General features: G+C 36.9%; 1 protein-coding gene across 1 annotated transcript; it reads left to right on the top strand.

Annotated features, from left to right (window-relative positions):
- Positions 1 to 6,724: 6,724 nt before the first annotated feature.
- LOC103179091 (protein phosphatase 1 regulatory subunit 12B) lies at positions 6,725 to 26,585 on the top strand. Its single transcript, XM_007894182.2, has 7 exons — positions 6,725 to 7,299; positions 12,773 to 12,789; positions 13,688 to 13,823; positions 14,523 to 14,627; positions 14,751 to 14,801; positions 16,282 to 16,332; positions 24,454 to 26,585. The coding sequence occupies exons 1-7, from the start codon at positions 7,198 to 7,200 to the stop codon at positions 24,538 to 24,540; spliced, it is 549 nt and encodes a 182-aa protein (XP_007892373.1). The 5' UTR covers positions 6,725 to 7,197; the 3' UTR covers positions 24,541 to 26,585.
- The last annotated feature ends 357 nt before the right edge of the window (positions 26,586 to 26,942 follow it).

Raw genomic sequence — 26,942 nt, 5'->3', positions numbered from 1 at the left:
CCCCAGCTCGGATCTGAAACACTGACTGTCCAGTGCCTTGGGATGTCCTCCCGACCTGAAAGGCACTATACAAATGTAATTTTGTTGTTATCATTCAGAGGTTTTTCAGCTGCATCTACAACAACAACAGCTATTTGCAGTTATATAGTGCCCTCCACGCAGGGTAGCGTCTCAGAGCGCTTGAAGACTAGAGATCTTTGCAGAAATTCTAAGAGGATGCAAACAGTGTCTATTTATATGATGGTACATTTCTGGGTCATCATTTGCTTTACTTGCCTTCAGCTTCCTCAAATTTCAAAGATTAAAATTTCAAAGATTAAACACTTTAACTCATTCTCCAATTTTTTTTCTAAATATGAATAGTGTCTTCAAGGACAGAAGATTTCTGTCCATTATATTTGACTGCTTGAAGGAATGAAATGATTTATTTTGAAGGACAGAAATGTTTCAGTGATTTAAGGCTGTGAACAAGGCATTCAAAAAGCAGGCTATTGTTACAATTGTCTATTGTTCATTATCTTTAGGCATCTGGTTTAAATGTTGACACCCTTTGGAGAATATAAGAGTTTCTAAACTGTCTAAAAGACTTTGTTTTTAAAAGCCACCTATATACAACATTTGTTCTTATCGCCTGCTTGAAGTATGTGTCAAAACTTCTATTGCTTTTAACTCTTAAAGGAATCGACAATCCCTCAAATGTTTGTGACAGTGCACCTTCATGTACATGCTGGACCATTCAAAAGAACTGTACTACAGCTGAGGCTTCTGTAGATATATGTAGCATTTGAAACAGTTGGGATTTAAGGAGTCTAATAATAATATATCGGAGAAGCAAATCGAATTTTGACCCCAGTGTGTTTGAAGCCTTCAATACAAGAGCCACTAGATGGTGCTGTCAGTTCAGTGCAAGACACTTCCTTGTTTCCTGGAAAAGAGAACAGGCTTAGCTTTTAGGATTGTCAGAGTGCCAACAGCATTGGTTTGTAAGAGGTAGCTTCCTTGTTTTGTTGTGTTAACAGAGTAAAAGGTTTGAAAGTCAGTTTTCCTAATGTCTCATCCATACTAAAAAATTGCACCAAACTTCTTTATGAAGCACATATAGAACGATTGACTATATATTTAGTTTGTGTATACCCACATCTGGGAATGGGAGTTACTGATGGAAATAATTCCTCTTTCAGACAATAACTCTTAAACACCAACATTCATCTACCAAATTTGTATCTCTAATTGCTTTTAGTTTTAAAGCTTTTTTTAAAAGCACTTCCTTATGACTAAAGATTGCAATAAAAAAAGGTCTCCTAAACACAGGGAAGCATTTTACAAGTACCATGTACAATTTTTTAATCTTGAATCTTGCTGTGAGAGTGTGGATTACTCAAATGTCTGTCGAAGACTTTCCTTTGGGGAAACGGTTGCATTTTTATTTGAACAACTATTTACATTTTTTTGTTGAAAACTCCCAGTTGCCATGATATAGTATTTTTGTGTTTAATTTAGAAAATAAATGATCCTTTTTACAGTATGGATTACAGCTGTGTTTTTGTAATATTTACAGCAGTTGCAAAGAGCACCATAATGTAAATGCTTAAAATATTTTCCCCCAATACAAGCTTTCTACTAAAGACAGTGAACAGTTAATTTAAATGTTGACTTCAATTCTTTATAAAGTTCCAAATATTAAGGCAGGATGACTTGACTTTACAGTATGCAGACATAATGACCGCTCTACAAATATGCATTTTACTCCTCATGTATGGATGTTTACTTGAAACTGTTCTAATTAATATGGAGATTCTGTTTTCTTTGCTAGCATTCTGGTTTCTAAAAATGGCACTGAAGAATGTCCACATATTGTATTGTGGACAGTGTGCAATTTGATTTGTTTCCCTCGAGTACATATAATAATTTGACCACTTACAAAGCATGTTAATTTTGTTTCAGAAAGGCACGCTTTGTATTCTAAATTCTACAAACGCTGTTTCATCAAAATGGGTTAGGATCTATTTCAGATTGTTCCCTTTCTAAGCATATGTGGTTTCATGTTGTCAGCTGATTTCCAAATATGGTAAGGTATTTCTATGCAGAATCTGTGGAGCTTACTGGGTGGATGCAGGTCAGAGGATAGGTGAACACAGTAAGCAAAACTAATTGTAATTAGCTTTTAATTGGATATTAACATCATTAAGAAAACAAAATTGTCAGATGTATTGTAAAAGAGATTTAAAACTTAATGTTTAAAAAAAATCTTGTGCAAATTCTAATGTATTATTTTCACATAATATTTTCTCCCTGAGCCTTTGAAGTTGCAACTTGACATGTTGCATGGGCAATTGAACTATTAACAGCAAGATACAACAAAATTACAATTGTATAGCGCCTTTCACGTTGGGAAGACTTCCCAAGGCGCTGTTATATCAGTGTGTCAGCCTGCCTCAAGTAGTACTCTCGCATCTGAGTCAGAAAGTTGTGGGTTCAAGCCCGAGAGGGTTGCATTGAACCGAGGTCCCGTCTGCCTGTTCAGGTGGATCTTAAAGATCCCATAGCACTATTTGAAAAGAGTAGGGCATTTCTCCTGGTTTCCTGGCCAAAAATACCCAAATAAACTTGGTCACTCAACTCTATGGTTGTTTGTGGGACATTGCTAAGTGTAGACTGGCTGCTGTGTTTTGCCCACAGACTAGAGTCAATCCACTTCACAGTGCTTTGAGACATCTTGATGATGAGATAAGGGGCTGCATCAAAATGCAAGGATTATTATTAAGGAGAACATAGTAAGAGGGCATTTGATCCAGTATAGTAGTTTAGTGTTTGCTTCTGCAATAAAGCCATCTATCCTAATCCCAATTCCCTGCTCTTTCTCTTATCCTCTAATACCATTTCTTCACATATGCTTATCTAATTCCCTTTACACTCCTCAGTGCATTCTATCAATAGCCACATCTGGCAATTCATACCATGTTCTGACAACCTTGTGGGAAGTTTTTTCCCCTAATTTCCTTTTTTCTCATCTAGTTGTTTGAAATTCATGTCCTCTTATCCTTTAATCACCTAGCAGTGAAAATAGTTCCTCCCATTTATCCTCATTAATTTCATTATTAAAAACATCCCTCGCAGCAAAATCTCCTGAGATTAAAGCCCATCTTGCCATTCAGAACAAGTCAGGGCTTTCAGTGGTAATATTTGTAAAAAGTTGTGGAAGGCCTTCTGGATTAGTGTAATACTAATCACATCAAACCAGAAAATCCAGGAATGCATAAAAACAATGTACTGTGCAGATTCTTGTAAGCAACAATATCATACAACAGAATTACCCATACAGACCAAAAAAAACTTTTTTTATATTTGCATACATTGGTTTGTCTCTTCGCCAGGGCCACTTCTACTCTAGCTACATATTCAGTGCAACTAAAATGAAAGTCTGCCCTTAATATATACAGAACCATTCATCTGGCCTCCCACTAAGCCAGGATAGTTTCCAGTTATGATGCAGATATATGAATTGCCATTTTGTTTAGCTGAGTACTTTGTGTTCTACAGAACAGCCCTCTTGAGTCTTGAAACATCTGTTAAGTTTTATCTATTGATTCTCATTTTGGAAAGAGGATGAGAAGAACATCAGGCAAGGTCAGTAATCTTTTAAATGGTCGTAAAAGCTTGAAACTGCAATCAAACTATGTAACTTTGGGCAAAGAACAATTGAATCACACATACATTCATATTTTTCCATTTTTAGTTCTCTGTTTCCCCTATTTATTTATTTTCCTCAACACTTATGAACTTCATCTTTCTCTTTTAGTTTTCTGTGATCTGGCAAGATAATACTCTCTAAAGATGGATAGCTAGATAGATAGCTGGATAGATAGCTAGATAGATGGGTGGGTGGGTGGATGGATGGATGGAGTAGTACAAAAAAATGTGTGCACTGGCCCTATCGAATCTCAAACCAAACTGCCAGGTTTGCCTTTAGATCTTATTCCAATGCTAATGATGAATTTCAAGATCTTCTGTGTTTAGAAATGCATTTTTATGAGAGAGAGAGTGCGGCCTTGTATGCTTGCTATTTTACTGATCTTCAATAAATCTGTTTGATACAATTGTGCTTCGAGGCAATTACAGTGGAAGCCGGTTAAGCTGGACACGTCAGGGATGGACATTTTGTCCTTCTTAAGAGATGTCTAAGGTTAACCTAAATACCATTCCCTCCAGAGGAGCTGCGGCCGGAATGGTTAAAACACTCTCACAGAATTCAGTAAAATATATTTTCCTTTGATTGCCTGAAAAATACCATCCAGTACTTTCCCGCCTTCAGTGGAGCCCTCTGCAGTGCTCCCTCCCTCCCATTGCTGTTGCTGAGGTGATTGACATCCTGCAAATGATAGGCATGCCACCCATTCACAAGCAGCTCAACTGTCAATCAATAGTGATTTGACTCCTCCCATTCCCTCTTATTTTTCCCTGTTCCTCCGCCCTTTCACTGATTGACAGCCCAACTCCAGCCGCTCGTGAATGGCTGGAGTCCGCTGTCAATTGCAGTTTCACTCCTCCTATCTCCAAACCAGAGCCCCTCATGGCTGACGGCTCGACACACACAAGGCCCGAGTGAGTATATTCAGCAGCTACCAACGCTTTATTTTGTCCAGATTAACTGGATTTTCATCCACATTAACAGGCATATTTAAGACTGGTAAGAATACAAATGAATCAGGGCTGGACGTTTTGTTCGATTTACTCGACATTCAGGGTTAACCGGCATCTGGTAAAAGCAGATTCTACCGTATATCCCTAACAGATGTGCAGTACACCAATCTGACCAAGCTTCCTACAGCAAAACCTCAGGACTGGAAATTGGAAGTCAGTTTATTTTATTTAAACGTTTGAATGCAAAAGATAATCCATTGGAGTCTTGCTCAAGAGAAAGGTTGTTAAATTTTACGATGCTTGAGATTTCGACTTGCCCTGTCAGCACCAAAAAATAAGATTTGTTTCCTGAAAGAATTTGAAAACTACATTACTGTTAAGGGAACCTAACTTGTTTATTATGAAAAAGGTTGAGTCAAAAATCCTCCTTTTGTGGGACGGCCTGCTTCAGTTGATAGCCCGGTCACCTCTGAGTTTGAAGGTTGTGGGTTTCAGCGCCTTGGACGAACTTCCGCCGTGAAAGGTGCTTTACAAGTGTCATTTTGTTGTTATTGTTGTCCATATTGGGACTTTGAACTCTCGTGGTGTAGGCTAGGCTGATACTCCAGCACAGTGCTGGGGATGTGGTGAATTGTTTGAGGCATCATCCTTCAGATGTGATGTTAAACTGAGGTGCTATCTGCCTATTTAGCTGATGTTAAAGATCCCATTGTGGTTCACAAAAAGAGAAGGGAGTTTCTCCCAATATCATGGCCAACAATCCCCAAGATAAAATTGGTTATTCTGATATAGCTGACATGGACATGGTTGCTTCAGTTCAAATTGGCTGCCATGTTTGCCTACAAAATATAAAATCACTCCACAGTAAATGCTGAGAAGTGCTTTGAAATGTCTTCCCGAAGTGAATGGTATTGTATCAAATGCAAGGATTATTAATTGTCATGGTGGAACAGCCCAGTTCTATTTGTTAGGTGATGTGGATTAAACCAGTGTTTGGAGGGGGACAAAAGTATTCATTACTCTTTGATGTCAGTATCTGGGTTAGATTCTCCCCCAATTTGATTCCTTATCTTTTGACGGCACTGACTCTTGCTGTGGTACCGTTGATCGTGAGCTCGCAACTGTCTGGTATTTCAAGTCAGGTGATTCTTCATGTGTGAGCCTGGATAATGATTGTCTGCAAGGTATATGATCCTGGATGCTGTTACAGTCCTGCATGATCCATTTTTTTTTCTCTGGTGTCCACAAACGGTTCATTCCATTAGATGTTGCTGGAGGGTGATTAGCAGTGAAAGCTAGACATTCTTTGCCTCCATAATGTATCACTCGCAAAAGCAAACTCAGCATAATACAGAAACTCACCTTCTGGTCTGTATTGCTTTGTACTGTACTGGCAGTCCTTTAATAATTAATTGTATTCTATTTTTCTAAATCTAATTGGAATAAAAAATGATTATGTTGAACATTACATATGACTCTGGGTAAGTGATCAAACTTATTAATAGCAGCAATTTTGCTAGAATGTATCTACTTGTGCCATAGAAATCCATATTCAGTATTAGAACCATTCTTGTAATAAAATTGTTTGCCCTTGTTTTGCATTTGCAGCTTTTTATGATCCGGATTGAATGCCAATTAATTTAATATTATTTCCCGATGATTATTAGTGATTGCTGCATAAATAGCCGAAAAGACACACTAGCACAAGGCCTTGATAATTAAAGTAAGAATTCATTGAAATATGTCGTGCATTCATAGGAAAGGGTTAACGGTTGACCAGGGCTGGATTGCTTTATTCAGGGGATTGAACACACCGAAACACAGTAAACTATTCCAAAAGTGATATTCTCACATTTCATTTTTTTAAATCAGGTTGCTTCCAACTAACTCCTGATTAGTTGACTTCCGAATTACAAACTATTGAAACCTTATGTACATCAGGGAACATTTTAAGGAGTTTCTTCCTCCAAGAAAGGCTTAATTCCCAGCTGAAAGCGAATGATGCCTTTGGCTTAATTCCAGCATTCCTATTCAATTCAGGAAAGATTTGGAATGTCAAAAGAAAGCAGTAGTTGATGCAGCCCAGCTAAGGCAGTAAGAGCAAAACTTGTTGAAGTTCTACATCATCGAAACTGCTCCGCCTCTAGTGTGAACAAAATCTCAAAATGAAAGATCGTGTTTTGATAGTTATCACAGTGGTAGTACTCAGGTAAATGGAAAACTATTTGTGTGCAGCAGCTGTATTTTGAAAAGCAGTCTTTTGGATTTTATTTGTTGGTTTTACTGCGGCTTAATATGTCGAACTCTTGAAGCATTTGTAGCACGAAACTTCAGCTTGAAGAACGTCATTTCAAGCAGGATTCTATCTTACCTGGCAGCTTACGCCATTACAAAAAACTCTCCACAATATTTGCTTGAAGTATGGAACAAACTAGATGTGTGTTTCCGAGTGAAGACTAATTGATTCTACACAAAGGAGACCTACTAACAAACGTTCATTTTTACTTCTGTGAATTTTGTACTAATTGGAAGTGAGTACCTGGGATTTGGACAGCTATGGCAACACTGTATTCCAGGAATAAGGACCTTTCAAGGAGCAGGAAAATGCAACCAGAGACACCCCCTTGCTCACCTTCACCCACCAGCAAGACTTTCCGCGTAAGAGAACTACACTGACTTTCCCTACAGAGCTCTGGTATAGTAATAAAACTAGCCGAACAAGTTCTAATCAGGAAGGAAGTTGTTTTAAAATAAGGCTGTAATTATATCTTTACTTTGTAACTCAAGTGGAAGTTTTGAAGCAGTTGGGCGGTAATGCAAAAATAGATCCTGGCAGTCTGGCAATTTTCAAAGATGTAACTTCTGGGCAGATGGAGGGTTAATTAAATGTAAGCGCAAGTACTATTAAATTAAATGTAGTTCGGCTATACTTTTTTATAGATGAACTATAGATTTAGACTATTGTGAAAAAGAATGTGCATTCAACTAAGCCATTTCAGTGACTTATTTTTCTGCCACAGGATTTGTTTTTAGTCCTTTTTACAGCTGGAGGTTTTGATGATTGTATTGAATGATTTACCAGTCTATAGGGAACTGTGAGCATACAAATCAAATGCACTTTTTTGTAAGTCTGACTTTCATGGTTCTGTTTACTGTTACATTCGGACACATCTGACCTCAGGCTTTCCTTCTGAATAATTGGCACTGACATATATGTCTGTGTGCCTGCGGGATAAGCCAAAGTAATGGTCTTAAACTAGTATATTAAAAGTATTGCTGTGCAGCAGAGTGGCTAATTGGTGAAACATTTAAAAAAGAAAATAATGGATTTTGTTTTTGTAGCCAATTGTACCCTGTTTCATTTAATGCCAATTCTAATTGTGTGGCCTCTTAACATATAGAGGAATGGTTTGTGGAAAGTTAGCACAAGAGTGAAGTAGTAATTAGCAACAGCTGTTGTGCAGCTGATGTGCTGCCGGGTAGTGTGCAAGGGAACCTAGTTTGGGGCCCAGAGAAAGTTTGCCAGAAGAAAATAGCTTGAACTATGAACTACAAAACTTTTTTTAAAAAAAGTTTTTATCATACCAATGGAAAGTACCAAATAGTTGCATTGTAAACTGTATGGCATCAATTCAATTTGTCTTATTCCTTGAATATTTTCAGGTGAGAAATCTAATTTATGAAACTCAAATACTGTTTCGCATGGGATCTGATATTATTCTGTGATGCATTTTTTTTATTGCTTCTAGTATTTTATGTCTTATAATACTTATATTTCTTATAAAACCACACGATTTTTCATGTTACTGGATTTGCCAGTTCAATGATTTAAGGTCTATACACTTCAATAAAAAAATCCTGAATAATTGGTAATGGCAGTTTTTGAATTAAGCAGATTACGATTTACTGTATTTCTTGGAATTCCACAGATGTGGAGATATTAAACAGTTAAGTTTAAGATTAAAGAAAGTATTACATTATTCTGGAAAAAGATAAAATTCAGATAAAGAATTGCTATGTAGTCCAAATCAGAATGAGAAGAGCCAAAATGTCGGGCCAGTTAAAGATATAAAACTGATCATTCATATAAACTGATTTAATACCATATTTTTAAAATTCTGTGTAGAAGCAGTCAATGACAAATGTTCTCATATTTTAGCAAAACCCGATTTCTGGTTAGAACTTTATGATCCCCTTCCAGTGTTTTGTTTTCTCTCCATATCCCTCCTCTCTTGAAAGCTGTGACTCATTTTGGGATATTGCCCTACTATACCACATGAAGTAGGAGTATTGATGGCATCTTTAACAGTGGAAACCTTTGTTTCGAAAGACCAATTTGTCCTTATCTCACATCCACCCACGTGTGCACTTTCAGTCGGGTTGCAATAACAGAGACGGAAATCTTGGCCATTTTCTTTTCCCCTCAGAATTTGAAGCACATTGAGATCCTTTCACTAAAAGTACATCAAAGTCCAGTCATTTCACAGTTGATGAGCAAGAAAGGACTTGCAATTGTCTCAACACGAGACAGGCTTTGTGCTGATTCTAAAACTTGGATGTAAAAACTTTAGCAATCTTAATGAGTTCTTTTCTTGCTTTTGCGCTGAAGAATGTTGTTTGCAATGATGACAGCAGCCAGGTAAGGAAGATGGCTAGCCTCCATATTGTCACCTATTACATTGTGGCAAAATATTTGTGAGAAATACAATAAACCATTGAAGTAAGAGGAGCATACCAAGTACCAAATTTAGATCACATCTTTTCAAGTGCTGAGAAGCAAGTATTGGGAGGTTTCTCGTTTTAAAAGATATGTTTCATCTAGGCAAGCATCATTTTTATAAAAATACCTGCAAAACTGAAGAAAAATGAGCTCCCAGCTCACAAGCACTGTCTGTAGGCAGGCATTTTGACAATGAAATAGCATTAGCTGCTGCCCTTATTAAGACGGAACGACTGTTCACGATGGTTTATTTGCTGAACACTGCATGGAAAGGCTCGCTTGAAATGAAAACACAACTAAAAGTTGAAATGCATCAAAAAACACTATTACTTTGCGAATGTTTTTGAAACTATGACTTTGAGTGTACAATATGACTGAAGCTACGACTTTTTTTAAAGGGTAGCGTCTCTGGGAATGATTATGAGGCAGCCTTATAAACCGCATGACCAAGGCTCAGCCATCCTTAAATCCCACCCCCGCTCCATTGTGGTTTGATTTTTTTTGTGTGGTTTATTCTGTGAGCTCCATTTTTCAACTTAAGTTGGTACTGTAATATGTTCACCAAGAATAAATCACAGATATAACTGCTGCTCATGGAATTATCTAGTTAATTTCTCAGACTTTCTGGACAGTGTTGTCTCTGCAGGAAAGGAGATTAGTGTGAATGGAAGGGATCATTTGATAATGGGAAAGAGAAAACAAATAGTGAAATCTCAATTTTGTAAAAATCATGGAATTCAGATTTTTTTTACCAATAAGAACGACCATTATTAATCAGTTAAAGGAAACCAGAATGTGTTCTTGGAGAGTTTAATAATGTTCATAAGATGTGAGCATAATCTAAACTGAAACTAATAAAAAGAATAATTCTTCCAAGTACATAAAGCCAATAGCAAAATTCGCAGTGTACAATCGACTCAAACTGGAGTGTAAAAGTGCAACAAATAAAAATAAACACTAGGTACTTTTGTTTGTATGAAAAATACTCATACTCAGTCAATCTAGAACTTAAATTTGTCTTAATTGCTTCAAAATAAAGTAATTTAAAAAATAATTAAGTTGGCCTTGACGAGAGCAAGCATGATTCCAACCCCCAACATAAAGTCAAATAATGGTCAAATTTGGTATGAGAATATTGTTTTCACGCTACTGTACTGAGTTACAATAATATACTTACCAGTATAGTCGTATGGAAAAATATGACTGAAAACAATCAGTATAATCTGATATAAATCCACTGATTAAGTTGGAACTGTGCCTATCGGTTTGCCACAAATTTAATCAAAAGTCTTTGATATCTTGTTTCCACTGTTAAGATATCAAATTCTATACATTTGTGAAAATTAAGAAATTCTCTGATTGCTGTTCTGTGAATACTTTCTTTAATTATTCTGACATTTGAAAGATATTTTGTGCAATACTTAAATTGAAAAGTCTGCTTACAAATTTCATTATTGACCTGATGTGAGAAGAAGGTTCCCCCTGCTCATGAAAAATATCTGTCTCCTCAAGTTTTGAAGCCCTCTTTATAAATGTGTTACATAATACAGTAAATTAATTTTGTGCTTCAGGCTCTATGACACCGAAGGCCATTCTACCCTGTGTATTATTGTGTTCTCCTATAAAACAAGTTATCCTCTTCCCCATGCCCTCTAATAACTTTCTTACACCTGTATTTATCTGATTTCCTTTTGAATATCTATATTTAGCAATTTGGAATATTTGCTCCATGATACACTGGGAGATGACAAAAGTCCAAAATTATTTTGTTCTGTTATTCCTAAATTATTGTTTTGTTACACCCAAGTCATTAAACCGCCAGCTATAATTGTCATTTTTTTAAACAATAATGTTAACAATTTTTTTCACGGTTGTGGAACTTTGCTAATTTTGCCATTTTGCTAAAGATGCTATAAAAAATAAAATAATCCCGATTACAAATTTGAAGTATACATACATCATTAATCTTCTATCATTTTCTTTTAAAATGCATCCCACAATCTTTTGTGTGTTTTTTGAATTAAAAGAAGCTATTGCAGCGAATTTTAATTTGTATGGATAACAAACTTGAATTTCTAGTCTGTCACGGGTGCACTAGGTTTCCTACAGACAAACTGCGTGCGATCTGTCCTCAAAACAGTAGAAGTCTGCTAACCCCTACAAAGGTTCCATTTGCTCTTTTGTACTCATGTAAGTAATTAATTCTCACTTCCTTCATCCCAACTATAATTCTTTTCTTGATAACTGACTAAGCAGGCTTACTTGATGAAGGTTTGACTTGGATTAATTTCCCCTGATTATAGAATCATAGAATTTTACAGCACAGAAGGAGGCCATTCGGCCGATCATGCCTGTGCCGGCTCTTTGAAAGCGCTACCGACTAGTCCCACTCCCCCGCTCTTACCCCATAGCCCTGCAAATTCTTTCGTTTTAAGTATTTACCTAATTCCCTTTTGAAAGCTATTATCGAATCTGCTTCCACCATCCTTTCAGGCAGTGCATTCCAGACCAGAACATTCTTTTTTGGTTAAATTCAAATCTTGAAAAACAACTATGTACTTTAGCTAGATAGATCCATAATGATATGGAGATACATATTTCTCACATCCATATTATCCTTGTTGCACTTGCATTGTTGCTGAATGAATACTGTAAGAATATATTCAGCCAAGCTACAAATTGTTATTGTTATCTGTTTTGTAATTGATCATGCAAGTTTCTGCTCTTGCAGTGTAATTGGGGCAATAATACATTGTTTGAAGGTAAATTGCTTTCTTCAGAAAATGAAAACCATGTTATGAAATCATATAAAGGGACAGACACATCGTTGAATAAATTGCCGCCACTCATTATTTCAGATCAACCACACTGCTGGTAATGAATTGTGTTCAACAACCAAAATAGTGTATACAGTAGTGCATGTGTGGGTGGCGGTGGGGGGAGAGAGTGAAAAGTACTTTCATTAAAATTACCCTCCTCACAAGCATTACCATCTTGTCTTGGTAAGAATCCAGCCTTGGCTGGTACTGACTCTTGTTTATGCGAGAGGCCATTGGGGTAGGCGATGGTTAGGACTTCTGGTTGAAACCTGTGGCAACTGACTGGACATGGAATCATCAGATATGGAGTAGAGCGTCTTTTTGGCCAAAAGATTTGACCTCGTTGGCTTCCAGTTTCTTGCATCTACAACCAAGTAGGCAACATATCTATTCTCAGAGAGATTCTCTATGACTTTCACAGCATTTATGAGGGAAGTGTTTTAGATTAGAAGAATTCCGTCATAAGGTAATGTGCCCCTTGATGTATAACCTGAAAATAAATATAGGCATTGTATCATAAAATCAACAATAGTTTTCATGAATTATAGATGTTTAGCAGTGTTTTCATAACTTTTTTGTTTTTTTATTTCAGCATGATCGACTTTCTAGGTAAGACTATACTGATACTTCTCTCAATTTTTTTATTTAAACATAAAGTGTTTTTGGTCAAATATTTGTGTTTTTCAAAGTATATGATTTGTGAGAATAGCCAACACAACTCAAAGCAAATTTGCCCTGTGACAATATTCTTTGGTATTATTTTTTATGACAATCCTGTTGTAACGTGCCTCACTATTGTGCCAATTCAATTATAACTTGGCTGTCATGGGATCTGTGTCCGTGGTTGCCAGCTTTCACTTCGCGGGAAATAGCAGCAGCAGCCATTTTACAGGAAATGCTATCAGCCGCATATATAGAACGTCACCAGTCGCCATTTTAAATTTGTACCACGGTATAATTTGAAATTCAAATTTATGAACTAGTAATAGCCCATTATGATTGGGTTCTTCTGTGTCAGGAATTGTTGATAAAAAAATTTTGACCATTGTTTTTTGACCATACTCAATAGTTCCATTCTGCCTATAAAAGCTGCCATGAATAAACGCTTTTGGTATAATGATTTCACGGTAATCTACAACTTTAATTAAAGGTCATTTCAGGGTGAAGAAAGGAGAGTTATGAAATGTACTGAATGAATCATGATTTGAGCTGCTGGCTCAGTAATTCTCATGATCCTTTTTTAAAGAAGCACACAGTTGTGTATCTGCATTTATTCATCTTGAAGATCTATCCTAATATAATTATTGTAGTTAAGTATAAGTATTGTAGTTATTCAACTATAACTACAATTTTCAATTTTTACTTGACCTTTGAAGACGAAAGCTTTATATTTGCTGTGTGCTGGTACTTGAATGTCCTTTAACTATATTTAAATCTGCAGTTAACCAGATTGCTCAATCTGCTCTTCAGTGTCTGACATTGGGTTAATGTTGACTTTTATGTTTAGGTTGGATTCAGGATCGTCAAGTGAGAGTTATGGTGACCGGTTGTTGAGTCGAACCAGTTCTTACACACGTAGGGAGAACCGCCTGGCATCTCTTAGTAAACTAGATCAAGACGATGGCACAAAGAATTATAAAAAGGTAGACAATGATGTATTTGACTTGAAATTTTTCCTGAAATATTTGTAGCCTTGTATAGATTTTTTTAGTGTATTCCTAAAAATTTAAATACTTGTAGTGTATTTATTTATTGTATTCCTGTGTATTCATGACATTGGTAACACTTTAGGATGCCTTGTGCTGCCCAGAAGTGAATGCAAAGATTATTATTATTAAGTGATGAGACCTAGGACCACACAAAATCCTCTTTATGGTGAATGCGCTTAAAGCAATTTGATTTTTGTGATACTCTCTTGAGTAGTTTCTAGGGTTTAACAGCTGGTTGTTGTTGTGAAATGTTTGTCCACTTACCTATCTGCAGTTGTGCAAACTTTGTAATCCCTGCCTTTCACCTTCCGTTTGGCACGAGGAAAACTTGGTTGCAGCCTATGTCCAGTTTACAGAGCAGCAGAAACAAGGTTTAACCAGCGTGGTCCAACTGGGCGCATCCAGGCTGGGCCGAAAGGTGATTTTATTTGGCCTGAGACCATTTCCAACTTTCCAACTTATGCTCCTTCCCTCCCTAGTGAACATCCTCCCATGGCAGTGGCATTAGTTTTACAAATGTTGTTCAAAACATGATATCGAAATTATGCATCCTGAAGTAAAAATATTAGATTTTGAATCACGAATCTTTGAAAATACTAATTTTGATCTTTGTCTTTTTTTGGGGGAAAAAAGTTATATGAAGAGGCTTTGGCTGAAAATGAGAAACTTAAAGCCAAACTGCAAGAGGCACAGCTTGAATTCACTGAAGTAAAAACGCAGCTGGAGAAAGCCACACAGGTTCAGAAAGTTTACAAGAGATTTTAATGAAAAGATTACTTTTTAATCTTCAATCCCATGATTTAAAAAATGTTTGTTTTTGATGATTCAGCCCAAACTAATGTAAGAATTTATCCATTTCAGAAGCAAGAACGAATTTCTGATAAGTCCTCTATGCTGGAGATGGAAAAAAGGGTACGTTAAGGTTTTCCTCAGAATTTGTAAGCATGGAAGAATGAAAGGAAAAACATTACTACTCTAGTTGCTTGCTAATTCTGTGCTTGTAAACACGGTTTAACTGTGTTTAAATCAGCTTTCTTTTGTGTAGCAGAAAGGAAAAAAAAGACAGATTGATTTAACTCTTTTGTCCAGGCCGGTCCCTTTGCTTAGTGAGCATTGGTTTGCTCCATATCTTCTGACCTATCCACCACACAATTGGCGAACAGGTTTTCAGCCATTTTGCTTGCCCTCTCTGGAACTTCATCCTGGGTTCGCTCTGACTCTCTCCCTCCAACAACTTATTCAAGATCCATGTCAAGACATACCTCGCTGATACCCCTTCTATCATCTTTCCCCTCTCCACCCCATTCAGCTTCTACCCCCAACTCAGGTGCCTAACCAATTTGGGAATGCTTTGAGACATCTCCTAGCATAAGGGGTGCTATATAAATGTAAATTTAATTAAATTGGAGATATATTTTCAAGCTCTATAAAGCAGCTTATCAAAAATATTTTGAGTTAAGTTTTTTTTACAAAAAAACTGTTTTGAAAGTTATGGAGTATGATTTCATACAGAACCATTTTTATAGGCTATGTGGGTAATGATGAACAATTGCTCATTGAAACTACAATATGGTACGTCACAGGGGGTCAGGGTATGGGTGGCTTCCACTGTTCCCTGTCGTCAATTTCTGATTTCAATTCTCTCTTCCGAAGCAAGTGCAAGTCAAGGAAGTTGTAAGCAGTTTACTTCAAGTAATGGAAAAGAAAACATTTCAGATACCCTCAGCATCACTTTCAAAGCTTCAAAAATATTCAGATGTAAATCTTCAATTCAAGTCAATTATTAAAGAAAGTAATGAAGTAACACTTTAGGAATGCCTAACGAAATGTTCAGTGGCAGTCTGTGGCATTGAATAACTTCACAAAATGAAGAATTGAAACCTGTATTTGTGCCAAATGCTGGGGTTCCTTAATATGTTTAGATAATTAGCCTAAAACTATTTCAAAGCTGAATAATTTCAAGAGACACTGCTTTCATGAAAACAAGTTTTTTTCCGGATAGGGAGAGAGGAGAGTCATTCCTTATTCTTGTATTCATGATGTCACTGTAATGCTTTTCAGAGAAATTTACATCTTCAATTAAAACATTTTGATGGATGTTAACCATTATCAGAACAAGTGTCTGTCATAATGTTCTGAGATTAATAGTGTGTGTTATACTTTAAGATTTTTACAAAACTCAACTCTTTTTATTAGGCAGTGACAGACCTGTCTTCTCATCTGAAGACAGGGTAAAGTTCCTCTTGATGGTCTCCATGACCAATAGTTACCGACATCAGGGTACTGAGTTAAAAGAAGAGGGGAAAATTGAAATAAAAATAAAACTTTCTAGGATTGAAATACTTTTGTATCTTATTTATTCTAACATAGAGAATATTTTCTCTTATTGTAGGAAAAAAGAGCTTTGGAAAGGAAAGTTTCTGAAATGGAGGAAGAGCTGAAGGTATGGTCCAAATCATATAGCTTCACTATACCGATGACAGTTCTATCTCTTATGAAAGAGCAACTAGTGTGAAATGAAACCTATATTACCTATATCATAAAATGATAAAAAGATGCGTAACCATTGACAGGAATATACCATCATGGGCCAGAAATTCCACTCAGTCGTAGACTGCAAGACAACTTATGCTTAAAATTTAAAATTGGATGGTGTTTTGGAAAATTCTTAAATTTAATCTGAATTTGGAAATTGGGTCATTTCGACAACTGCCGATTGATTACTAGCAATCGGAGTAAGACTGAATTTAATAATATTGCAAAATCTTACATTGTAAGGCATAAAGGTTTTAAGGAGGTGTCAGAATGGCTCACTTAGTAGCACACTTGCCTCTGAGTCAGAAAGTTGTGAGTTCAAGCCGTATGTTGAGACTTTGAACTCATATTCTAAGTTGACACTCCAATGCAGTGCTGGGGCTATGCTGCATTGTCGGCCGTGCTGTCCTTTGGATGAGACTTTAAAAATGAGAACCGTTTGCCTGTTAAGGTGGATGTTAACTTTCCCATGGCAGTATTCGAAATCAAGGAAGATTCTCTTGGTCAACAATTCTCCATATAAAATTGGTCACTCACTTCATGGCTGTTTGTGGGAACCAATGGTGCAAATGGCTGCCGCATTCACCCTCAAGACACACAATCACTCTACTTTGCAGTATATCCTGTGAAGCGCTTTGGGACGTCCTCCTGATGTGAAAAGGGCTATGGTAAATACAAGGAATATTATTATGGGCTAGGTGGAATTTCTAGCCTTATATACTTTATATATTATATATTAATATTAAGGTCAGTCTTATGATATAGGTAATCTCACCTGTTTAACTAGTCATATTATGAGAATGATTTGATCCTTCAGAATTATTCAAGAAGAAACTTAACCTTGAATATAAATTAACAACATAATTCCAGTTAAAATACTGTTTGTGTACAACGTAGATCTGTCAAACCTCAGATCCTTCTTTCCTCAGGTTCTTTTGCCCTTTTGAAATGGCAAAAGATTGAAGAAATATTGAGGTATTTTTGTTCAATTGTTTTGTTTTTCTCTGTTGATTTACCATGCTTTTGACTCCTGTTATTCCTGTGTCCGGTTCTCTGCAGAACCTTCAATAAATAAAGCAGATTTATACTTTGAGGTTTAATTGAGTGTCTGCTGACTGAGAGCAGAACCTTTACCACAGTGATTGATAAATGCTCTTGAGTTTTATGAGTAGTTTGAGACTCGGGACTTGTAACCTTTACCCTCACTTTATGCATCTCTTCCCTTCCACATCCAGACACCTGTTTCTTCTTGTCTGCTCTTTGCATGTGCGATTTTCAACAAGGCAATATCTGGTCTAAATGAGATTTTCAATTTGTAACCGTTGATTATTTGCCTCATCTGACACTCTGGCCCAACATGCGTTTCACTTTTGAAATCATCGTCATATTGAGAATAGTATGATTAGAATTTTTTCTGGAACCTTCATAAAAAAATTCCCACATCCTTTTTTTTAACCATCATGTGCCATCTGTTTTGTTTTGTATCTGTCTAGTGTATAAGTGCGCAGAACACATAATGGTCCCTTAGGAAGAGGCCAGTGATTATTACAAGACGCACAGTACACAGAACAACTGGATAAAGTATAGGAAACTGATCGTAGAACCAAAAAAGGAGATAAGGAGATTTAATAGAGGCAATGAAAAAAGGATAACAGGAACATAAAGAGAAAATTAAAAAAAAATTTATAGACAAAAAATGAGAGGATAATAGGGAAAATCTACTCAAGAGTATGGAGGGTAAAATTAGTTGCGTAGAGGAAGAAAATGACTCATGTATTAAGCAGGTTCTTATACAGTAGAGGGAGTTGTTGAGGTACTGGAAGAGCGGAGGTGGATGAGAAGGAACAGCTGTTAGATATAGATGCCAGTAAGGAAGTGATAGACAAATGGTTTATAAAACATAAAGTGGACAAGTTGCCCAGACCAGATGGGTTTCATCCCCGAATGCTGAGGGAGGTTAAAGACCAAATAGTGGGAGCACTGGCTGAAATGCTTTTTTTTAAAGAAGTCTTGAAAACAGGAAGCAATTCAAGCAATTAGAGGGTGGAAAATATTAATCTCATTGTTCAAAAAAGGAAACAAGAAAAACCTGGAAACAACAGGCCAGCTGTGTCATACTGGTGGTGGGGAAAAATGTTATAGAAATGGTATAGAACCATAGAAATCTCTTAACAAAGAACCTATTGTTGCGGGCCTGTTTGTGGGACCCTGCTGTGCGCAATTGGCTGTTGCGCTTCGCCCACGAAATATACATTCAATTCACTTTACAGTATATTCTGTGAAGTGCTTTGAGACGTTTTGAAGACTTGGATTATGCAAGGATTATTATTAATATTATATAACATCATGTTTGTGTTGGCTCTTTGAAAGAGATCTGTCCAGTCACACCTGTCTCTTTTGCCTGACTATTGCATCCCTTACTCCAGATATCTATCTAGTTCCCTGTTGAAAGTTTCTATCTTTCTACTGCTGAATGTGGACAAGATGGAAGCCGTACTCCTCGGCTCCCATCAATGTCTTCACTCATGGATCTGAACTCCTCAAACTCCCTGGGATCTCCCTCAGACTCACCGAACTAGTGCGCAGTCGAGCCGTTCGGTTCGACCCCCAGCTGTCCTTCCTTCCCATATCATGTCCAGGACCGCCTTCTTCCACCTCCGCCACATTGTTCGCATCTGACCGTATTTACCCCAAATGCAGCCGAAACGCTCGTGCATACGTTTGTCACTTCCCGCCTGGATCACTCAAATCCTTATTGCAAAATGTTTGGATAATTGGAAAATATAGGGGTATTTTTAGTGTGCAAAATTCTACTACTTGTGAACAAAATAACAGAAGTTGGCATTTCTTTCATTTCTGCAATTTACAAAAGCTTCTGAATACATACAATTTTTAGCCTTCCCTGAACCTCAATATATGAAAATTTTGATACATTAACTACTCTAACAAAATAAATAATTCCTCGATAACTCAGAGGGTACTGTATATTGCTAATTGTGTCCTATTGTCACCCAAGTTGGGATCAGTGAGCTAGCCATAGATTGGAGCTCAAACCAAACCAGTGATCTACCTGGTATATATGGCTTGCTTACCACTCTATACATATTCTCAACTATGAGGGGAAGCACAAGGCCTATTTCAAACCAAGGTTCAGCAGCATTCTTCATTTAAACAGTTCTTCAATGTGAACTCTGATAAGTTAGTCTGGTGGGAACTGGAATTTAACAAGTGTTACTATATGAAGCGATTTCATACTCAGTGTGACATTACCTGCTAAAAATAGATGCAGTTCCAAATTTAATCAGTCACCTTGTCTGTCCAAGTGCAGAATATATCATTTAATCACCTTGTGTTATGTATTTTTTGTCCTCCATCATATGAAGGATTTTTTTTATATACAGAGTTAAATATTTGACATGTGTAGTGATATGGAGAATTTTTCACACACAGAGTTGTTTCGATGTGGAATGCCTTTCTAAAAGCGGTGGTTGAGGCAGAATCAACATTTGCTTTCAAAAGGGAACTAAATAGATGTCTTAAAAAGGAGTCAATTTCAGGGGTACGGGGAAAATGTGGATAGATGGGACTGAAGGGATTGCTCTTTAAAAGAGCCATCACAGACGCGATGAGCTGAATGGCCACCTTCTGTGCTGTAAACTTCTATAGTTCTGGACAGGAAACCCTCCTGGAACACGCTCTTTTGAGCTCATAAACCGAATGTTGCTTTATAACAGGGAACAAAGCCACAACAGCAGCTGCAACATCACTTCCTGTGCCTTACACATGCAAGAAATCAGCAACCATACACATGGGTCCAATGATCAATCACATTGTAACAATTCTGAGATACATCTTTTTAATTCATAGAAAGCAAACACCTATGTATGTTACAGTCGGGTTAAACAAAAATGTTTGGGCTTTGTATCTTTTTCTGACTCTGTCAGTCTTTCTCTGTGTATCTTTCTGTGTGTCTTTCTCTTTCATTCTAACTCTATTTGTCTCATCAGTGAAATCCGAGTTACTGTATGCCGCTGTCTCCAAATGTTTATGAAGCACATATAAACCCTGTGGATATAAGGCACCGTTGATTCTAATGCATCCTAATTTGGGAGCGGATTTTTTAAAAAAAACTTTTGAATTGAGTAAATAAAGTATATGTGAGGTGATGTCTGCGTTTTCATAAGGTCTCAATACTTTTAACTGGACACTATATAGCAGCTCAGCATTGAAGTCTACAACACATCGGTTTCTATTTTCCTCCACCAAAGTCTGATTTGTCTATAATTTTAGATTTTTTCCTACTGATGTAAGAATTTGCTGAATTTTATCCATGCCCTTTCGACATTGCAGCTGTTTTGAGCAGAAGCATACAAGAGTCATTGTACCAGACAGAACATTTACAAAGCAACGTAATGCAGCATTTTTTAAAATGTAGAGATGTTGACCTTCATTAAGTGGCTGAAAGGGCAGCTCTTTTGTATGTCGCATTGTTTGTGATTTTGTTATTAACAGTTCACCTTTTCGTAAGAAACAGATAACTGCTGAAAGAAACCCTATGGCCTCTCTCAGGAAATGTTATTATCATCTGAAAGCTTGACGGAAAGTAAATTGCCAGAACAATATTAAGCTTCCAGATTTTAAGGATTAAAATCCAGTAATATAGGGCAGCCACTTGCACAGTTGTGTCAGTTTGATGACTTTAAACTGCTGTGACTGTGAGAATATAATAATAAATTGTAAATGCTACTTTCTAAAGTCGGATCACTTGAGAAAATGAACTGCATTATGTTTACGATTCTTCTCTGCATTTTGGTTAGTATTTATTATTATGACACTTCCATTGTTTAAAATTATTGAAAGTTTACACCTTTATGTTTTTTTTAAACCCAAGTCCTGTTTTTAATGTTAGAAAAGAAATTCAGTTATATTTTTCATGAATGTTTACTAACAAGGGGACGGATGTTATTGCTTATGGTGAAATGTAAAGTAAAGCTCATACTCTGTCCCGAATTATACCTGACATTAAAAGCATCACCCCCTGTGCATCAGTGAGTCAATTTTATTTTCCACAAAAAATGTCCTTGGAGACTGAGTTAGATTCCTAATTTAGTGCCAAATTAGGGACAGCTATGCCACTAGGAATTGAGAGTATCTGGACTTCATTTGCAAAGATCCGGTATGGACTGGAATCAAAGCCACCTTCCAGCAGCAAAAGAACAATACGTTACATACAATCTGTTACACCAAACTAATATCCCCTTACATCCATTATGCCAGGCTCCACTGGCTCCCAATCACCAAACGGATCGATTTCAAGATCCTCTCACTTGTTTTCAAATCACTTCATTCCCTTGCATCTCCCTTCCTATCCAACCTGCTTACCCTCCAACCCACCACCTGTTGTCTCCACTCGGCTGGCTCCGACTCCTATTTGTCCCTCGTTCACTATGCTCCACCATCAGTGGCTGTGCCATAAGCCACTACGCCCCGAAACTCTGGAACCCTCTCCCTCAAACCCTCTGCCTTGTCCTTCCCCACCTTTAAGTCTCGCCTAAAGACCTTCCTTTTTGATTGTGATTGTCAGACTCCGCCACTATATGCGCTCCGGGACGGAGGCTATATAAATGTAAGTTAGTGTTGTTGTGTGAAGTTATTGCTCATTTCTAATGCTGTTGGCATTCTGTATCAGCACTTTACTGATCTTGTGAATTTGCAGGAAAATGTGTTTTGGTTGCACAGAAAGGAAAACTTCTTTTAGTCGGACAGAAAGGGAAACCCATGACCAAACTGGAATAACTTGATTTGGTCGGTGCTCCTGTTAAATTCTAAATTATTTTGTGTTTCCAGGATCACAAATAGTCCTAACACTCAATCACTTCTTGATGTAATCAGAGAGGCTCATGCCTTTCCAATTACATCATGGGGTGATTGAGTGTTACAAAACAATAAATCAGTTAAAAGTGATCTAAATAGCATAGATTCCATATGTTTGTTGTATGCCCCAAATGGCAGGCATAACATAAAATGATCAAGTGTTTGGAGAAAAAAAGGAAAAATTGTAGCACATTTAATGCAGAAATACTAAGTCGGGGGATTTATTTATAGTTATATAACTTGCATGTAAGGGGATATTGACACTTTATAAGACAATTTAATGCATCCTTACTTGGCCTAAAATATTATACATTCAGTCAATAACTGGAAAACATATGGAGTCAATCATTAGATTCAGTGAAAGCCAAATAGAAGATTATAAATTGCCTAACAATGATAAGATAGACCAGATCTACCGTTTCTGAAGCTGAGCAAGCTCACAGAATTGTTGAGGATCCAACATCTCATTAATTGTGGAAAGCCGTAAGACATAGTGTATCAAGAAGTCTAAAAGGCCAGTGCCAGAGTACCTCATGAAAATAACTCTGTTATAAACTAATGTTGCTGTATCCTGTTCTGTTTATTGAAATATAATGCAGAAATATGACAGTCTGGGTCATCTATATATAGACTTTCTTAGATGGATTACATTGTAATCATTATCTTGGGAAACATTTCAATCACCAATACAGTACTTGCTCCTAAGATTTCTTTATTACATTTCAGAAACGCTTTGTAATTTTTCAAAATCTAGAAAACGGCAATTCAATTGGTTTAAATCGTTTTACGAAAGTACCTCTAATACATGTCCACATTCCCACGTAAACCTTTGTTTGCCAGAGGAGAGAAAAGACATTTTGTTAGTATTGCAAATGAATCTTGGCATTGTGTGATGTTGTTCATTGTGATAAAATACCATTCCAAATAAGTGCTTTGATTCTTGTGGAAGGACAGAAGAGCCCACCCCATCAGTTTCTTAACATGGCAGACCTCCAGAATGACTTATTAGGGCATCTACTTCAGTCTGCGTTTTCCCTGAAAACTTTGTTGCGATTGGTTTATCATCAAATGTTCACATATCCAAGCTATGAAAGTCAAGAATGCCATTTAATTTACTTTTTTTTAGCGTAGGAAAGTCTCTTACACTGTCTTATAATATACTTCTGTATAGTTGTGATGTGAATTTCCACTCAAATTACTCTAACACTTAAATTGTCTCCAGAAATAATATTGGATGTAATGTACAATTACTGGTCTGTGAAGTTATTCATTTTTGACGAATTGGGTTGCCAGTTTTCTCCCCTTCTGTTTCCTCCTCCTCTGAAAGATGCTGACTCTTGCTGGTTTATATTTGCAGGGTGGCTGGAAACCCTGAATTACCATATCCAAGTGGTAATTTCACAGCCTAAGCCTAAGAATGTCAGCAGAGTATTGAACTGTGGAGGTATCACTGCCTATCCCAGCGAAACAGTTTTAGTTCAAGGATATCTCTGAAAATGCCTTGCAGTGCCTGCATCATGGGCAAGAACCATGACAGAATTTCTTTCTCTCTCCACCTCTGGTGCGCAAGGGAGCTAAGGCTAATTGTAGGGTGCCAGGATCCCTAGCTGAAACCGCCTAACCCAGCACAGAGTGGAAGCATAGAAGTGTAGAAACTTTCTGCATAAAAGGAGGCCATTTGGCCCAAGGTATTTGTGCCATTGCTACCTGTTAATAATAATATTAATAATCCTTGCATTTGATATAGCGCTTTTTACGTCGGGAGGACGTCCCAAAGCGCTTCACAGAACACACTGTAAAGTGAATTGACTGTATATTTGTGGGCGAACGCGGCAGCCAATTGCGCACAGCAATGTCCCACAAACAGTCGTAGATTGAAAATGACCAATTTATTATTGTTTTGTTTTGGAGGGATTATTATTAGGCTCTGTGTGGAGTAAGGAAACTTGCCTGGAATTGAACTCAGGTCTCTCGCTTGCAAAGCGAGTGCTCTAACCACTGAGCTACAGGACTCTGTTGCTCTGAATCACTTTTTTTGACTTCATCCAATCTTTCGCTTCTCTATATTCCTTAATAGTTTACTGCTCAGATGCTTTTAAAGTTGGAAGAGTTCAGAGAGCATTCACCATTTTAAAACTCACTTTTCTGCCCACAGGTTTTAACGGAGCTGAAATCAGATAACCAAAGGCTGAAAGATGAGAACGGAGCTCTCATCAGAGTAATAAGCAAATTATCAAAATGAAGAAGAATCTGTTTGGGCAAAGAGCAGGAACAGAAATCAACTGAGAACGAACCTGCTTTGCTCTGTAATAGAAGCATCACCACACAAAAGCGGTTTCTTCAGCAAAGGGGAAAGAGCTTGCACTTGCACCCTGTCTGTTCATGGCTTTCTCCCTATATTATTTTCTTTAAAGTTACATCAGGTTGCAACTGCAAGGCTTTAAGTGATTCATTAAAATGACCTTGTTTACAAGAAATGTTGGGGCAAAAGAACGGAACTAAAAAAAAACACGCGCAAGTACATGTTTATTGAGGGAAAGCTTGCAGCTTTATCACAATCAAGCCACATTCTGTAGTGTTTCAGATATGGCTTTAAGAAATGCCTTTCACTACCACAGCTGCTCCAAGTGCTGTTAATTGTGCACCTCTATTTGCCTGCTGCACATTGGGAAGGATGCTCCTGCTGCACAGTATTCACTCAGAGACAGCTCTGCACAGTAATTAAAACCACTGCAGAAACTGGCTCTTGTATTAAGATAAATTCCATCAGCTAGACTGTATGGTACAGAAAGTATTAATTGTACGTGCAATATGCTCTTATTTTTAACGTGATGCTCGTATCAAGTTCAGCTGCCTTCCTTTCACTTTATTTCCGTTACCTTCATTTTAAGCAGTGTATTTTAATTCTTCCCTCATTTATTTTCTCTCTAAGTTTTGAATTGGTTTGTTGTGAGTGCTTTGAAATGGTCAAATTGCTTTTGGTCGTGTCTTTGTGACTGTGTGAAGTTAAGTATTTGTACTAATGAGGGTCACAGCTCTGTGGTCGTGTTTTCCCAGGAACGGTTGTTTAAAGTTGAACCTGATTCAGATTAAGTGTTTAAAAGGGCTGTTTTAAAAGATGAATTTTAATGTAAGGTTGTTGGTTTGCATTTTTCTCTCAAGACACTCCACTTTTTTTTGCTTTACTTCTATTTCACAAGAGGCTAACTTTAGGTCATACATTGTTAACTTTATTATTCTTTTGACTATACACTGATAAGGGATGTAGCAAGTAAATGTAGGCTCAGACATCTACTGTATTTACTCTTGAAATTTTCACTGATGCATGAATCATATACTGTATTTTCATGTAATGCTACAGGAACTTAAAACAAAATGGTACTTTTCTGTAGATAACAGCTCCTTATAAATACAATAGTGTTCAGGGAAGGAAACCATCCAAAGACTTAAGATATAGTTATTGAAAACTTGATGGAATACAGATGTGAACATATTTGTACAGTGCATTCCACCGCTAAAATGTCTGGTACAGGCAAAGGCAATAAGGTACTGTAATTCAAGTAGCATGTATAGACCAGTGGTACATACATTCAAGGTTATCAAGTTTAGCCTGTTTCTAAATGGTCAGACCTACATGTGGCTTAAAATGCTTGGCCTGATTCTTATTTAAAGATTATTGTGTAACATGGGTCTTGCAGTAGTCGCTGCTTCTGAACAGAATACATATGATCAAAAGTAATAGTGGTCTTTTATGCAGTTAAAACGGCTATGTACATATGAAGTCATAGGAGGGTTAAAACTAAATGATCAGATTGCTGGGAATGTACTTTATGCAACTGTTGGTGGCCTTTTAAAAATGTAATGAATTATGCTATTAGATATCTTTTAGTGTTCTCATTTGAACATATCTATCATGTTTTGAGAAAATGTACACAATATTTAATGCTTGTAAACACATCTGTATTTTATGGTTAAGTAGACCACTGAGATCAACGTTTGAAATGACATTGTACAGCCATTGTTTGTAAATTGAAAACGACTAAACACATCACCTTTCCAAATGCTTATATTAAATGTGAGTCTCTATTGCTCTGATAATACAGTGAGTGTGTTATGTTCTTATGGCGCTATCTGTTCTAAGGTTGGGAGTACTGTATTTTACATGAAATTTTGTTTTGTGAAAGGGTTTTGTGCAGATACAAGGTAAAATTGTGTACTTATGACTCTTTAGAAACGCCATTCGATTTACATTTGGCTAAGATAAAATAAACTTCGGACTTAATACAAGTATGCATTGTAATTTGCTTGAACCCAGTTCAGTGTACTTCTTTAAAAGAATGTACTTATCACCTAGTGGGTGATAGGTGATGAAGTCAACCTTCGGTTACAGCCTTTTGAATGTTTTTTCCTGCTAAGATTAATGTTATTTGTAAAATGGTAACGGCTACCCTTTACTCACAAATAAAATCACAGAACACATATTTTTAGATCCATTACAAGGGACATAATGTGCAATTCCGGATTTGACTTTCCCTAACATATATAGTTAGGTCTGACTGACCCAAGTGGTTTAAAATGAAGACTCAATTTAGAAATTGTAAAGTGGTTCTGTTCCACGGCTTGTAGTAATAAACAACTGAACCT

Source organism: Callorhinchus milii, unplaced genomic scaffold (genome assembly GCF_018977255.1).
Source record: "Callorhinchus milii isolate IMCB2004 unplaced genomic scaffold, IMCB_Cmil_1.0 Scaffold19, whole genome shotgun sequence".
Lineage (NCBI taxonomy): Eukaryota > Metazoa > Chordata > Chondrichthyes > Chimaeriformes > Callorhinchidae > Callorhinchus > Callorhinchus milii.
Note: the sequence above shows the minus strand (reverse complement) of the source record. Positions and strands in the feature narration are given on the sequence as shown.

Coding starts and splice junctions, on each gene's coding strand:
- LOC103179091 (XM_007894182.2), top strand. CDS start 7,198: ATGGCAACACTGTATTCCAGGAATAAGGACCTTTCAAGGAGCAGGAAA. Junction 14,628..14,750: donor AGCTGGAGAAAGCCACACAG/GTTCAGAAAGTT, acceptor TATCCATTTCAG/AAGCAAGAACGAATTTCTGA. Junction 14,802..16,281: donor TGCTGGAGATGGAAAAAAGG/GTACGTTAAGGT, acceptor CTCTTATTGTAG/GAAAAAAGAGCTTTGGAAAG.